Source organism: Aulonocara sp. 'chitande type north' Nkhata Bay, linkage group LG22 (assembly GCF_057382095.1).
Source record: "Aulonocara sp. 'chitande type north' Nkhata Bay isolate Kocher_YH1m ecotype deep benthic linkage group LG22, A_spYH_male_GT1.1, whole genome shotgun sequence".
Taxonomy (NCBI): Eukaryota; Metazoa; Chordata; class Actinopteri; order Cichliformes; family Cichlidae; genus Aulonocara; species Aulonocara sp. 'chitande type north' Nkhata Bay.
Window position 1 is genome coordinate 13,260,860 of NC_141364.1, and position 13,996 is coordinate 13,274,855.

Consider the following 13,996-nt stretch of genomic DNA (forward strand, 5'->3'; position numbering starts at 1 on the left):
GATCTCCATCGACAGCAGTGGAGGCAAGTTCAACACCTTGCAAACACATTTTGGACCAGATGGAGACGGGAGTACTTAGGGACACTGCAAAGCCGGAACAAGTGGCAACGTAACCATGCAAACCTCAAGGTGGGAGATTTGGTGCTCATCAAAGATGCACAAGCGAGGCGGAATGAATGGCCAATGGGACTTGTCAACCAGATCTTCCCGGATAAGGATGGCAGGGTCAGGAAGATTGAAGTGAGGGTCTCAAGAAATGGAACTATTAATACTTACCTGAGACCTGTGTCAGAGACAGTGTTATTGATGTCCCCAAAGGACTGAGAAGTATGTGTGTCATGATGGTAAACATTGTATTCAGATATAATCTGTAAAATCTTGCAGTTTATGATGTTTCAGTTGGTTCATAATGGTATTTTACAATACCAGACGGGGAGTGTTATGGCATGCATAGGTTCTTTCTCTTCAGCACCCTCTGCTGGTCATAATGGGAATTCTCACCTGCTTTTATTTTGGTGGGGTTTTTCTGTGTTCCTGTGGGTAGAAGAAACAGGAAGCTGGTCGCTTGTTAGCCTGCAGGATATGTTGTTGCTCTTTAAAACGTTTCTGCCTTGGAGAGTTATTGCTTGTGAGTATTAATGTATAACATGTTTACAAGTTTATTTGGTGCATTTCTATTACATAGATTTGTTTAGAAACCAGTTATTTCATCTGCTATGTTTATCTTTGAGGAAGCTAAACTCGCTAAGTTGTATTGTGATCAATACTGAGTCGCTGTTGATTACACATACTATATAACAGTATAGTTCATATCCTAGAAGTGTGTGTAAAGAGGAAAAGACATCTTGTGACATTTACTTTGTGTTTGTTTTTAGTTTTACGGGAAGAAAAGGATGTCAATCATTGAACTACTGACAAAGTAAAAAGCCTTAAACTTACTTCCGCCTCCAATGTTCATTGAAACCGTTAGCTGTCTGTCAAGTTGGGCAAAGGGACGCACAATAAGGACAGAACATACATCTATCAGAGTCATTTTCATTTGTGCAAAAAATACAACCTGGCAAGAAAAAGGAAAACCAAATGCTTTACAAACAAAAATATAGTGTCAATAATTAATTATTATGACATCTAATGACAAGGTGAATGGTACAACGATTATATTCAACAACAAAAATAAAACATGATTGAAAATAACTGTATGAAGAATGAAAGACAGTTATTGATGGTATCGTAAAACCATTAAAATATATATTCAACTTGTCGTTTCAAAAAGGAGTTTTTCCACAAAAAATGAAAGTTGCTAAAGTTATTCCCATTTACAAAACTGGTGAAAGACATCATTTTACAAACTATAGACCAGTGTCAATACTCTCCCAGTTCTCTAAGATACTGGAAAAACTCTTCATAAAAAGATTTGACAGTTTTGTGGAAAAATATGAATTAATGACAGATAGTCAGTATGGGTTCAGAAGCAACAGATCAACAGCTTTGGCACTGATAGATTTAATGGAAAAGATAACGGAATGTATGGATAATAAGAGGTATGCGCTCGGACTTTTCTTAGATCTAAAGAAGGCGTTTGATACTGTTAATCATGAAAGTCTATTAAAAAAACTGGAAAAGTACGGGTTTAGGGGAGTGGTTTTGGAATGGTTAAAAAGCTATGTAGGGAATAGGCAACAATATGTACAAATAAATGAATATAAATCTAATTTGATGGATATAGCTTGTGGAGTACCTCAAGGTTCAGTACTGGGTCCAAAAATGTTTATTATGTACTTAAATGATATCTGCAGAGTATCGGAGATTTTAAAGTTTGTAATATTTGCAGATGACACAAATATACTGTGTTCAGGTGTGGAGTTGCCACAGGTTTTGGAAATGATCACACAGGAATTAACGATATTAAAGAAGTGGTTTGATATAAATAAATTATCATTGAATCTAGATAAAACCAAATTTATGTTGTTTGGAAACCAAAAGAAAAACATCGAAGTAGAAATATGTGTTGACAATGTATATTTAGAAAGAGTAAATGAAATAAAATTTCTTGGGGTGATCATTGACCACAAGCTCTGTTGGAAGCCACACATTACTTATGTTCGGGGGAAATTGGCACGGGGCATTGCCGTCCTGGGGAAAGCAAAGCATATGTTGGATCAGAAAGCACTGCACATTTTATACTGTGCTTTACTACTGCCATATATGAGCTACTGTGTAGAGGATACTTGTGTATCTGCAAATATACACATTCTGTATTTTTCATATGAAAGAAACTATACTGTGGTGGGGCTTGCTAATTTCTTGTTTTTGATTTATGTATGTTATGTTTTGTTTTACTTCATATGTTTCATATGTTGTTTGTTTAATTTAAGACAAAAAAAAATTAAATGAATGAGAGGTAAAACTTGAGGGGGTAGGGACAAATAAGTAAATACTTCAGCCTACTCCTTTTCAAACAAATAATGGAATGATATTTTGTAATGATTGTGAAGGCACATGTTTGAAATGTTTGAAATAAAAATGAACTGAACTGAACTGAACTGAAATGCTTGGAAACTGTGACATTAGTTTGTTCATCTTCACCTGTGGCCTGGATCATGTGATCATAGTGTCAGCTTCTCTGTACTGGATTATTCTGTTTTAATGAGATAACTGACAGTTATCCCAGCCAAACGGCACAAGTTTAGCCACTTACTGCCACCTATAGGTTAAAAGAGAGGTTGAATTAAAGCTCAAATATGAATAATTTCTTGTCAAAAGTCTTTAGCAGGAAGAAAGCCTATAAAAGTCACAAGGGGAATTCAACAAACTCCTGCCTCACTTTGTTCACCTGTGTGCTGTATTCCATGGGCTGGTTGGCTGCAGGACCAAACATTTGGCCTGAAATTACAGACAGTGTCCTAAGCATTTTCCTGTATCCGTCAGACAAAGAGGATTGGGAAAGCCACAACTTTTGCCCTGGCAATGTTATGGTAGAAATATGTCTACCAAGTTTATTAATGCAAAATCCTTGAGTAAAGTGTCACTGAAGGTCTGTGTTGAGGCATCTACTCCAGCAGTGTGACAACTCTGACTTTTAGCTAACTACAAAGTGTTGGTATAGATGACCAGTGTTGGAAATGCCACCAAACTAAAGGTACTTTGATACATACCCTCTGGTTTTCCCAGTTTGGAAAACTGTATTGAAATATATGCAGGGATGGACACCTTGTAACTTGCCCATATCACCTAAATTGTGTCCACTAGGAGACAAAGGAGAAGTTCCACATTGGAAGGACTCCCATACTCCAACACTTAAAAAGTGGAAAGAAAGAATGATTGAGACGTTTCTTGCAAAAAAGATGTTGGGAAGGTTACATCACGCGACTGAAGCTTCGGTGGAAAAATGGGACAGTTTTTGCACCTATTTGTCTACCTGAAGCGGACGTTCCAGCTTAATGCAACAGATGTTAAAACCTCACTGTTTTGTTTTGTTTTTTCTTGTTCTTTATTGTTGTATTTTTGTTTTTGTTGTTATAAAATGCAAAATCTAATAATTATTAAAATTATAAAAAAAGATCAATGGACAGGCATCGCTTTAACTTTGGTTTTAATTGATTAACCTGAAAAGCACTGCTTGTCTTGCCTGCCCTGATGCCATCACATCAAAAAGAGAGTTTCCCATTTCTGGCCCATCAAAATTTTGTGATTTTGTCAAAGCTATTAGTTTCACATTAACATAACAGTGTTGTCAGCGCTGTGATGTATAGGATTATGGCACTATGATTGTGGTACTAGTACTGCTACTGTATCATCAACTGTAAAAAAAACCAAACAAACAAAAACCCCAACATTGTCAGAATCAAGCCGCCTTGACCTCAAGCACGAGCCTACAACAAAACCATTGACTCTCTGTTGCCCAAGGATTTTTTTTTCTCTCTCATATTGGTAAATGGTAAATGGCCTGTATTTGTATAGCACTTTTCTAGTCCTTAAGGACCCCAAAGCGCTTTACACTACATTCAGTCATTCACCCATTCACACACACATTCACACACTGGCGATAGCAAGCTACATTGTAGCCACAGCTGCCCTGGGGCGCACTGACAGAGGCGAGGCTGCCGGACACAGGCGCCACTGGGCCCTCTGCCCACCACCAGTAGGCAAACATGGGGTTAGTATCTTGCCCAAGGATATTTGGCATGCAGCCAGGATGCAGCCTTGGGATCGAACCACCGACCTTCTGATTAGTGGCTGACCTGCTCTGCTTTACAAGCAGCCAGTATCTCTCTGTGCCCTGTTAAGCATCTTGTGGAGATTCATTGCGGCACGCCTTCGATTTCTCAGTGCAATCTCAGTCTCTTCTTAATGGCCTGCAATAGTCTTCAGTCTTGTCTTCATTAAAGTGTCCTTTTCACCCTGGTTGTCATGGTTGTGATTGTGAGGGTATGTGCACAAATAGGTTATATAATGCTTTGATTAGAAATATATCCATGCTTCTATCTCAAGTAATTTCAAACTAATACTTCTTTGGTGTCAAGTCTCTTTTACCATATCTGCTCACAGAAAAAAAGTCTTTCCTCATATTATTTAGTTTCCTGGATTATAAAAATGAAAGTGAGCCATGCAAGTAAAATATAAAGTGACACTATACTATGTACTGAGTTGGTTGGATGTAATCTCTCTTCGGGCCACAGAAATTGCAGAGTAAAGCAGAATCTGCAGTTCAAAAAAATGCTATTTGTAGTTGATGTCCATGTCTGTTATCTCTTTAACAGTCTTTCTGCATTTACTGCATGGTGGTTCTTGTGCAATGTTTTTACAGCAATGATTATTAAAAAAAAATACTGTTGCTTGGCATTACTAGTGCTTAAATACCCAGGGCACAATTTTTAAAGTAATAACATCTTAAAATGTAACCTGTGTACCAGTAGTTTTTGTGTATTATACGAGAAAGTTTTACACATAAATGGGTTCCTAACATCCTTTCTCTCATGTAAAAAATGACTCAGCCGTGTATTGTGTTTTAACTTCCTCTGGGAAAAAATAAATAAATCAAAAGCTATCAAATGTTCGCTGAAACACACCTGAATCGTTTCATTCTGGCACATACTGTATACAGAAAGATCTTTTGCGCATCTCTCACAAGGACTTTCCTTTAATAATGAGAAAATTAAATCTCACTCACAGGTAGAATATATGAAGTTTATAGCCAGAATTTTAGTGACTGAAACAGAGTACCAATAATTTTAAAAACTGACACTGAGATCACGGTGAATATTGTTATAACCTTTAGATTTATTTAATGTGCATTTGTGCATATGTATATTTTTTATTGTTTCAGTTTGCAATGTGCAACACCAGCCATTTTCAGCAGAGTTAATCATCTGGTGCCATACATTTAGCTATATAGCTTTCGTGTAACAATACACCAGTCTGGTTCACAATTATAATATTTTTCTACGTTTTATTTTAATGTTAATCCAGTTGTAAATACTTGCTTTTTTAAAGTGTAAAGAGTCACCTCACAGGGCCATAATGCTACAAATGAAGCAGTCAAAGAAGAGATCCCCCCGTTCACACTAAACTACATCCTCTCACATGCTTCTCTCTCACAAAGCGACTGTGAAATAAAACAAGCTATCTAGTAAGGGCTTCCTTCCTTTTTCTGCTGCTTGTGTAACTTTTTTGTTGCTTTATTTGGATTGGACCTTTATTCTTAATCATGACTGTGCTGCACTGGCAAGTATGCATTGCACTAGTCTGCTTATGAGTATAAACGTGTGTTGATTGTGACATGTTATTTTATTATCATGAGATTAGGTTAATTTATCATGAATAAGCATGAATTGTTGTTTGTATTTCTTACCTATTCAGGACGTACTTTGCCTCTCATCCCATGACATTTGTGGTATTAATATAGACTATAGATTGAATAATTGCTGTACACTTAGGTCCATAATTTGTTAGGCAAAGACACATTTTTTTAGTTCTTCGTTTTTACACTACCACCACAGTGAATCTTAAATCAAATAAGCCAAAATGTAATTGAAGTGCAGACCTTCAGCTTAAATTCGATGGGCTTAATAACAAAAAAATTATGGAGACTTTTTTTTTTTTTTTTAAATACAGAATCACCCATTTTCAGAAGCTCAAAATTAAATTAACACTTGACTGATTGAGCAGATTCGTGGTCAGGTGAGGAAATGTTTCCTTTACTTTTTATTTTATCTGTTTTTTTGTTTTTTTGTTTTTTTTTTGTTTTTTCTTCTAAATGACATCAGAAACAGCAGTATGCGACATTACGTGATGGCAGAGCTTCAGTTCATCCTTTGTCATTTTTTTATTTTTTTTTTATTTTTATTTTTTTAAATAAATAGGACAGGGGGAATGAATGAGAGAAAGAGGGGGAGAGAAAGAAAGAAAACCAAAGGGGAGAAGAGATGGTGAGAAGGGGGGGGAAGAGAGAGAAAAAAAAAAAGAACTCCTGGGTCACCTGTATGGAGAAAAAAAAAAAACAAACAAAAAAAACAAACAGAGGAGACAGCAAACAACAAAGAGCAACATAATAATAGAGAAAACAAAGCACCATCACAATAAACTAGCTAGTCATAGATATCAATATTTACTAAATAATAAACGATATTGTGCAGCACGCAAGATAGACAGCGCACAGTGTGCTTTGAGGTAGCAGCCAAGAAAGCTTTAGTCCGCGTCTGTGAATACCCATGTGTGCATACCTGTGTGGATCAGCATGCTTGCATTCCAAAGGTTTCTCCATGTAATGATCTGCTAGGGAGTGTGGGGGGGCCACAGCCCCGTCCTCCAGGGTGTGAAGCGGGTATGGAGGAGATCAAAACTCCAGACATCCAGAGGCCCCCAGAACACAAGAGACCATGGAAGACCAACAGAGGGGCAGCCGCGCCACTGTTCCAGTAAGAGCTGAGGAGAGTCCCAGATGAGGGCTCGCCCAGCAGCCGCGGAGCAGAAGTCAGGGGGAGTTGCAGTGACGCGCCCGTGAGCTCCGCCGGCCCCCAGCTGTGCCTGAGTGACCGAGCCCCAGGCCGAGAGGCCGGGGGCACCCCACCTCCAAAGGGGCCCGAGCGAGCCCCAGGCCCCAGGCCCCGACAAGCGGCCGCCAAGGAGTGAGCCGGTGTGTACCCGGACGCCCACCCCCAGACACAAAGAACCACCAACACACCGACACCTGAGGGAGTCCGCCACCGGCAGGGGAAGTGGTGGTGGGTGGAGATAGGCCTCCAAACCTTGGAGGGCCTGAGGTGTCCCCAGAGAGGTGGCGTCTGATACCCAACCTGACATATAGACACAGACATACAGGCACACACAGACACAAACATCCATTCCCACCCTCATGCTCTCATATGCACTCACTCCACACTCAACCAACATGGAGACAGACATAAAGAGACGCTGTACACACAATCACACTCCCCAAGCGTACTCTACAAACCGGGTCTAGGTACCCTTGCCCCTGGAGGGGGGAATTGCACCCAGACCCAGGTGGTGTTACCCTTTTCCCTGCGGTGGGGAGAGGCAGACCACCCCGACTCCGCAGCAGCAGGGAGGCCCCACACCCCAGACCGCAGTCGGACGGCCAACTCCTCCTACTAGCCCTCCCGCTCCAGCAGGCCGCAGAGAATGGGGGTGGGAGAAGACTCCAAACCTCCCTCCACCCGCTCATTGTAGTGTTGATGCATATGTGTTCTAAGGTGCAATTAAAACCCAGGAGGGCATGGAGCTACCTGCCAAGGAGCAGCAGGTAAGCGCATAGTCCCTCCTGCTAGCCCTCAATGACTAAGTGTATTTAAAATTGAGAGGTGGGCAACGACGTCAGGGGTGAGGTATACACCCTGATGGTAATTTGGACTCCGTGATTGTGCCCACCCCCAAGATCCTATATGTATGTGTAATGAGAGTGTGAATAATGTGAATGTCTAAGTTGTGGGATAAAATTGAGGCAGAGGCAGCCAGAAGGGGACGGGGGGGGGGGGGGGGGGTAGCCTCCTCTGCACCCTGGTGACATACCCCCACTCCAAGGCCCTGCATGTGTGGGTGGTTGTGGAGGAGCGGGAAGAGGGAGGCAGCTGGAGATGGGGAGGGAAGGAAGGGAGGGGCAGGTAACCCCTCCCTGGGGCCAGCTCCCCCGCTGACCCCAGTAGGCACTCTTTTTATTTTATCTGTAAACATGAGTGCCAAAGAGATTTCAGTGCAAGTGAGGGAGGCCACCATTAGGTTGAAAAACTAGAATAAACCTATCACAGAGAGCACTTTAGAGATGGAAAAATCAGCAGGGTACAAACTACTTTAACACTCAGGAACAGGAAGCCAAGATTATTTTTTTTTGAAGAAAACATCTAAAGAAGCCTGCACAGTTATGGGGAAAAAAACAGTTGTAAAGATAAAACCAAGATTAATTTGTACCTTGGTGGGAAATATAAATGATGGTGAAGGAGAAAATCAGCTGATAATCCGAAGCAAACAACATGTCAGCCATGATTGAGGCAATGATATTGCTTTGATATGGTCCTGTCTTCTCTCTCTCTCCCCTGTCCGTTTGAATATGGAGATGGATCTAAACGAACCAGTGTCCTTCAGTGGCAGGTGTGGTCACAGGAAACCCTGAATGGGCACACCTGTCTCTTATCTTCATTCAATGCAGTATTTATACTCCCAAAACCACAACCTGTCACCAAATTGTTAGCCTACTAATGTGGGAATATGTTGGAAAGTCTGTCTCATTCTCAACTGGATATGTGCAGATCTGTCTGATCCACTCTCCCCTTGCTCATTTCAAAGACTTTAGTATTGGATATCCAAGACCTGAACTAGTCCCCTTATTACTGAGCTCTACAGCTTGTTGTCGGTTCTGTCTCCCTATCCTCAGCCACAACTAGTGGTGGACTTGGCTGCCCCTTCCTGAGCCTGGTTCTGCTGGTTTTAAAGGGAGTTTTTTCCCTTGCCACTATTACCAAGTACTTGCTTATAGTATATCCTGTAGGTCCTGTACATGTAGTGAACTGCCAATAAAAATCCTTAAAACTGATTGCTGGGGTTTTCTATCTGTTATTGCAGGATTTTACTTTACATTAACAAAGCGTTGTGAGGTAACTGCTACTGTGATTTGGTGCTATAGAAATAAAACTAAATTGAGTTGAACTGTATTAAACTTACCTGAACATCTTACCTCACACTAACCCCTGCTGTAGGGATTCCTAGCTGTTGTTCATCTGCCCATTAAAACTGCAAAACGTTTTGAGCTTGTCCTGTATTTGTGGCCTTCTGGTGAACTTTGACAGGAATATTCTTCAATGATCAAGTCAGTCACCTGATCCCAACACAATAAAGCATGCTTTTCAGCTATTAAATACAAAACTGAAGGCAGACAGACTCACAAACAAGCTGCACCTCTAAACTCTACACTCTCTTGGTCAAATCCAGACTTTTTAGTTTATCGGCATTTATTTGTCAAAGCCAACACACATTGTTTTATATTTAGACAGACTATCTCCACAGAAGTCCCCCTAAAGTGCGCCTATAGTGAAGCTTTAGGGACTTTAGGGGGATTTTCTTTCCTATAACATTCCGTCAGTATAGTTGTGTTTTTATTCATCCACAATTATTGTAGTTTAGGCATGCATACATGCACATAGTGAGCTGTCACTGTTCACAAAAAAAGTCATGCGTATCAGCTTAAATATGTGTCATGTGAGGCTTTTCCTGCCCTTTCCAATTTTTTTTTTTTTGGACGGAGGGGGGGGGGGGTGTCTGACGATACGTTTCATAGGAGAGTGCATAGTAGGTAATATCCGGGGGCAGGTCTAGAGTAGAGTGGGAGTGTCTGCGCTCTGCTGTCCTTCCTACCAGAAAAACGGTGGATGAGACCCACATTGCCACACAGCCGCGCACTGCAGAGGACAGAGCGGGACTCAAACACCATCGAGGAGTATGTCAGCTGTGTCACGCACCGAGGGACGCATAAAGCCGCCGCGCAGCGCAGTTTCTGCACATCCACTGCCTCTGCTTTAGTTTAGCAGACAAACACAACCCCGTTTAGCACTTATGCTTTGCTAAAAATCTCTTCTGCTGCTGCTTCTGGTCCATTCCTTTCCCTCCTCCCCTCTCTTCCTGCTCCTCCTCCTGCTGTGTGCCGTCCCGTCGCCAGGATGGACAAGACGCTCTGCAGTCCGCATCCCGGGACCAACAAAGCAAACTCTTCCTCCGCGGACCTCCGCGGGAGCTCATCATCGAGGAAGCCCGGTGGGCGGCCCGGGTCGCACAGCCCCGGCTCCGGCTCCCTGGGAGGCTCGGCTGTAGCGGGAGGCAGTCGGGCAACTGTGCTGGGGAACAGCATGAATTTGCAGCAACAGCAGCAGGCGCGCAAGAGGCAGCTGGAAGGAGTCCTGAGCAAATACACCAACCTGATCCAAGGCTGGCAGAACAGGTAAGCACGTGGATGGGGTCGGGGACGTTTGACACATGATTTAGTTTCGGTTCATGCCCCAGGTGAGGCTTCGTGTTGTTATTTGCCCCGTCCACGTTGCACTTTTACCACCACGTCACTGCGAGGGGGAGGGGGTTCAAAATCACACAAGTCTGGACGCCTGCTGATGAATTAGTTTGTTTGATCGCTGTCTTCATGGGCTGACTTACATAATGGGCAAAGGAGATGTTAGAAAACAAAAACTGTCATTAAATAATACTTATAATAATAATCCTCTAAAATTCTTGTAATTTCCAGTATATTATGTTATTATATTAATTGCTAAAGTATTTTCAGAAACATCAGATTTGCTGCTTTTCTTGGTCTGTTCTTATAATAAAGTTAATATCTTTGGGGGTTTTGAAAGCCTGGTTTCCTAACTTGCATTCTCAGAACTCAGAGTAAAAGTTTTAAACTATTTTGGAACACTTGAGCAATAATTTAAAAAATGTATAAATTAAATTAGGATTAGAGATTACTCAACTGAAAACAATGATGGAATTGGAAAATGCCAAAGTAATTAATCATTTGTCAAAGTTGGTGCTGATTCATCATCTGTCAATACATTTTAGAGCTACTGGATTAATTGTTCCCCCTTTAAAATAGCCCTCTTAAATTCTTAACTATCGATCTCATTAAAGATATTGGTTTATTAAAAAAAAAAAAGTTAGCCATCCATCTGTTTTCTGCTACTTATGTGGGTCTGGGTTGTGGGGGCAGCAATCTGAGCAGAGATACTCTTCCATCTCTTCTGGAGGGGAACCCAAGGCATTCCCAAGCCAGCTGAGAGATGAAGTGTCTTCAGTGTTTCATGAGTTTGTATCAGGGCCTCTTCTCAGCATGACATAACATAGGGAGCCATCCTTATGTTGTGGCAGAGTACTGAATGGTTAAGTTGGCGGTAAACATTAGCCTTCATTTTTATTACATGTTATAAGTGCGCTTCAAACAACACGACTGATTACAGCAGTGGTTCTTAAACTTTTGCCACTACACATCCAGTTATAAGAGAAACGGCTACTAAACTAACTAATAAAAGGTGCTTAGATAGTGTTTTTCTTCTCAATTTGACAACTGAAAGTGTCATTCACCTATTAAATCATTTATACAAGTGCTTTTCTATGACTAAGCACTTTAACCTAACATTGGGTCAGGGGAAAACTGGGCTTCGGTATCTTACCCAACAATACTTTGACATGCAGGTTGGTGCCAGGGGTCAAACAACCGACCTTCACATTAATAGACGACACGCTATACCAGGTAGCACAACGCCATCAGCACACTCTTATTTATTTTCCCCAGAAAAATCGAATTAATTCAGCCATAGTTTCTAGTATTTTCCTCCAGCTTGTGCAGGTCTCCACCTTTAGCAGCTCTGTGGCCTTCACTACAACTGAATAGGACTGAAACTGAAGCCAATCAGATATCATGCAGTTTGATTAACGGGAAAGTGCCAAACGACTAACTAACAATCATTGTTACTTTGTTTTAACCAACTGGTGTTTGGCTAATAAAATGTGGATAACACAAAGGTCAAGGTGGACAAAATGAAGTCTTGCTGACATTAAAAAAGATTAGAAAGGACAATGAAAAGTGGCTAACGCGCAAGAATGAGACCCTGCTGCCACAAAGTGTTTGTGTTTCCTGAAACTGTGGACACACTGTACACTTACGCCTGCCCGTCTGTACAGGTTTTTGCAGTTGCTGATCTGTACTGATATTATTCCCATATACTGTGACAATCTGTAATTCCGCTGCTCCTGAATCAGTGCAGGCACTCTTGTAATGAAGTATATAACATCTTCACAGCAGTGCAATTCTCAAAAAGTGCCTGTACCTCATCCAGAATTTATATGCCATCACGCCGCCCTGTCCGATTTCCTCATCTCAGACACAGACAAATACAGAGAGAGGTTTTTATGAGAAGCTGTGTTTTTAATTTTAAGTCAATGTGAGTCACATGTGAAACATCTTCCCCTGGGTTGGACTTTCTTTTCATTCTTGTTTTTCTTCCCCCCGCGGTCTGAACAGCTAACATGAATTATGCAGGATCTCTGCGTTTGGCAGTGCAATTAGTTTTGTGTGTGGGTAAAGAAGAACTAAGCGACTTGGAGCATCCCATTGTGTACAGTGGCACTGCTGCAGAGGAGAGGGAAGCTCACGTTGTGTGGGGTTTGTTTGTGTTGAGGGGCGGTGTAGGAAGGCGGAGGAAAGACTGACTCGTCCCTGCTCTCCCATCAAACTGACAGACGATGCAACGAACTGCATCTTGATACGTACCCGCAGGAACACTTGTGGGACAGCGAGACAAACCTTCATTTCAGAGCGATCAAAGCGAGGTGGCACTGATTAAAGGAAGCCTTAAATGTGCGTGATGTTCTCGTGGGATTTGTCACATGTAGCCTGTGAAGCGCGTTTTAATCAAATAGTACGGTCTGCCATGTGCACGGGTGTGCTGATTTCTGATCTTTGTACAGACGAAAGGGCATTACCAAATTGGTTTGGCCTTTGTGGGTGATGCTGCCTGTCCAGTGTCAATTTCAAAGTGCCTATAGGGTAAAGGTGTAGCTTCGCAGGAGAGAATCCTTTAACTTCATTGACTTGAGCAAGCGCCAAGACCTCAAGCTGAAAGAGTGTTTCAGCACAGACGGGGAGCAGCGACTAAAACATCTTGAAAACATAGCCTGGAGCTGAGATGGCTTTTAGTTTCCATTTAGATTGTCTTTGAAACTATACTAACATGGGTCAGTAGGCTTATTGCTACTGCTCATAGCCCTAACATTAGTAATGATGACAAAATGTACAAAGTAGTTTCATTTGAATTCAAATTCATAATTTTTAAATTGTATTTTTTGGCTCTTGAAGGAGGAAAAGAGTTTAGCAATCAGACTTTGCTTTGCTCTGTTTTTGTTTTTTTCACGTACAGAACACTGCCACGATGTGACTAATCAAAGCAGTGATGATTATCTCTACCTGAAATTCAGTTAAAGCTATATAAGTGAATTAAGGTGATTCCTGGAGTCATCTTATTATCACTACCAAGAAGGACTGTTTGATCCTCTGTTTGCTTGTAGGATAACTTTAAATTAAGAATGTGTTTCCAGAGCTGGGGCTAGAAGTAATAAAGTTTTAGAGTTCTGGATGTGGATTTAGGAATTTTAGTGCACTCTCTTAATAAAAGACGAAAGTTGTCACTGAGAATCCAGAAATTAATCAAGTGCAACATTCAACTAGTAAGACAAATTTTTCTGCTCATGAATGGAAGTAAATAACTTTAATTTAGTGTCTAATCCAAAAAAGAATGCTGTGCATGCCTTTTTTTTATGCTTTTGTTTTTGTCAAACAGTAAATTAGAAAATTCATGGATAACAACAATAACTATATTTTAGCATTAAAACTGTCATTTGGATTAAAGAGCTTGTGCATGCTGGTGGATTAACCATTACAGAAACATAAAAAAATATTTTGGTAATTACCAGTGCTTTTAATTTATGGCAGCTGTGACATGAACCT

At 41.1% G+C, this 13,996-nt stretch overlaps 1 protein-coding gene across 1 annotated transcript in view; it reads left to right on the top strand.

The window, feature by feature from the left end:
- The first annotated feature begins 9,827 nt into the window (after positions 1 to 9,827).
- osbpl10a (oxysterol binding protein-like 10a) overlaps positions 9,828 to 13,996 on the top strand; it is a 97,293-nt gene continuing 93,124 nt past the window's right edge. The window contains exon 1 of the mRNA XM_086280778.1: positions 9,828 to 10,444. Coding sequence (XP_086136904.1) covers positions 10,167 to 10,444 — 278 coding nt within the window. The 5' untranslated portion in view covers positions 9,828 to 10,166. The remainder of the gene's footprint in view (positions 10,445 to 13,996) is intronic.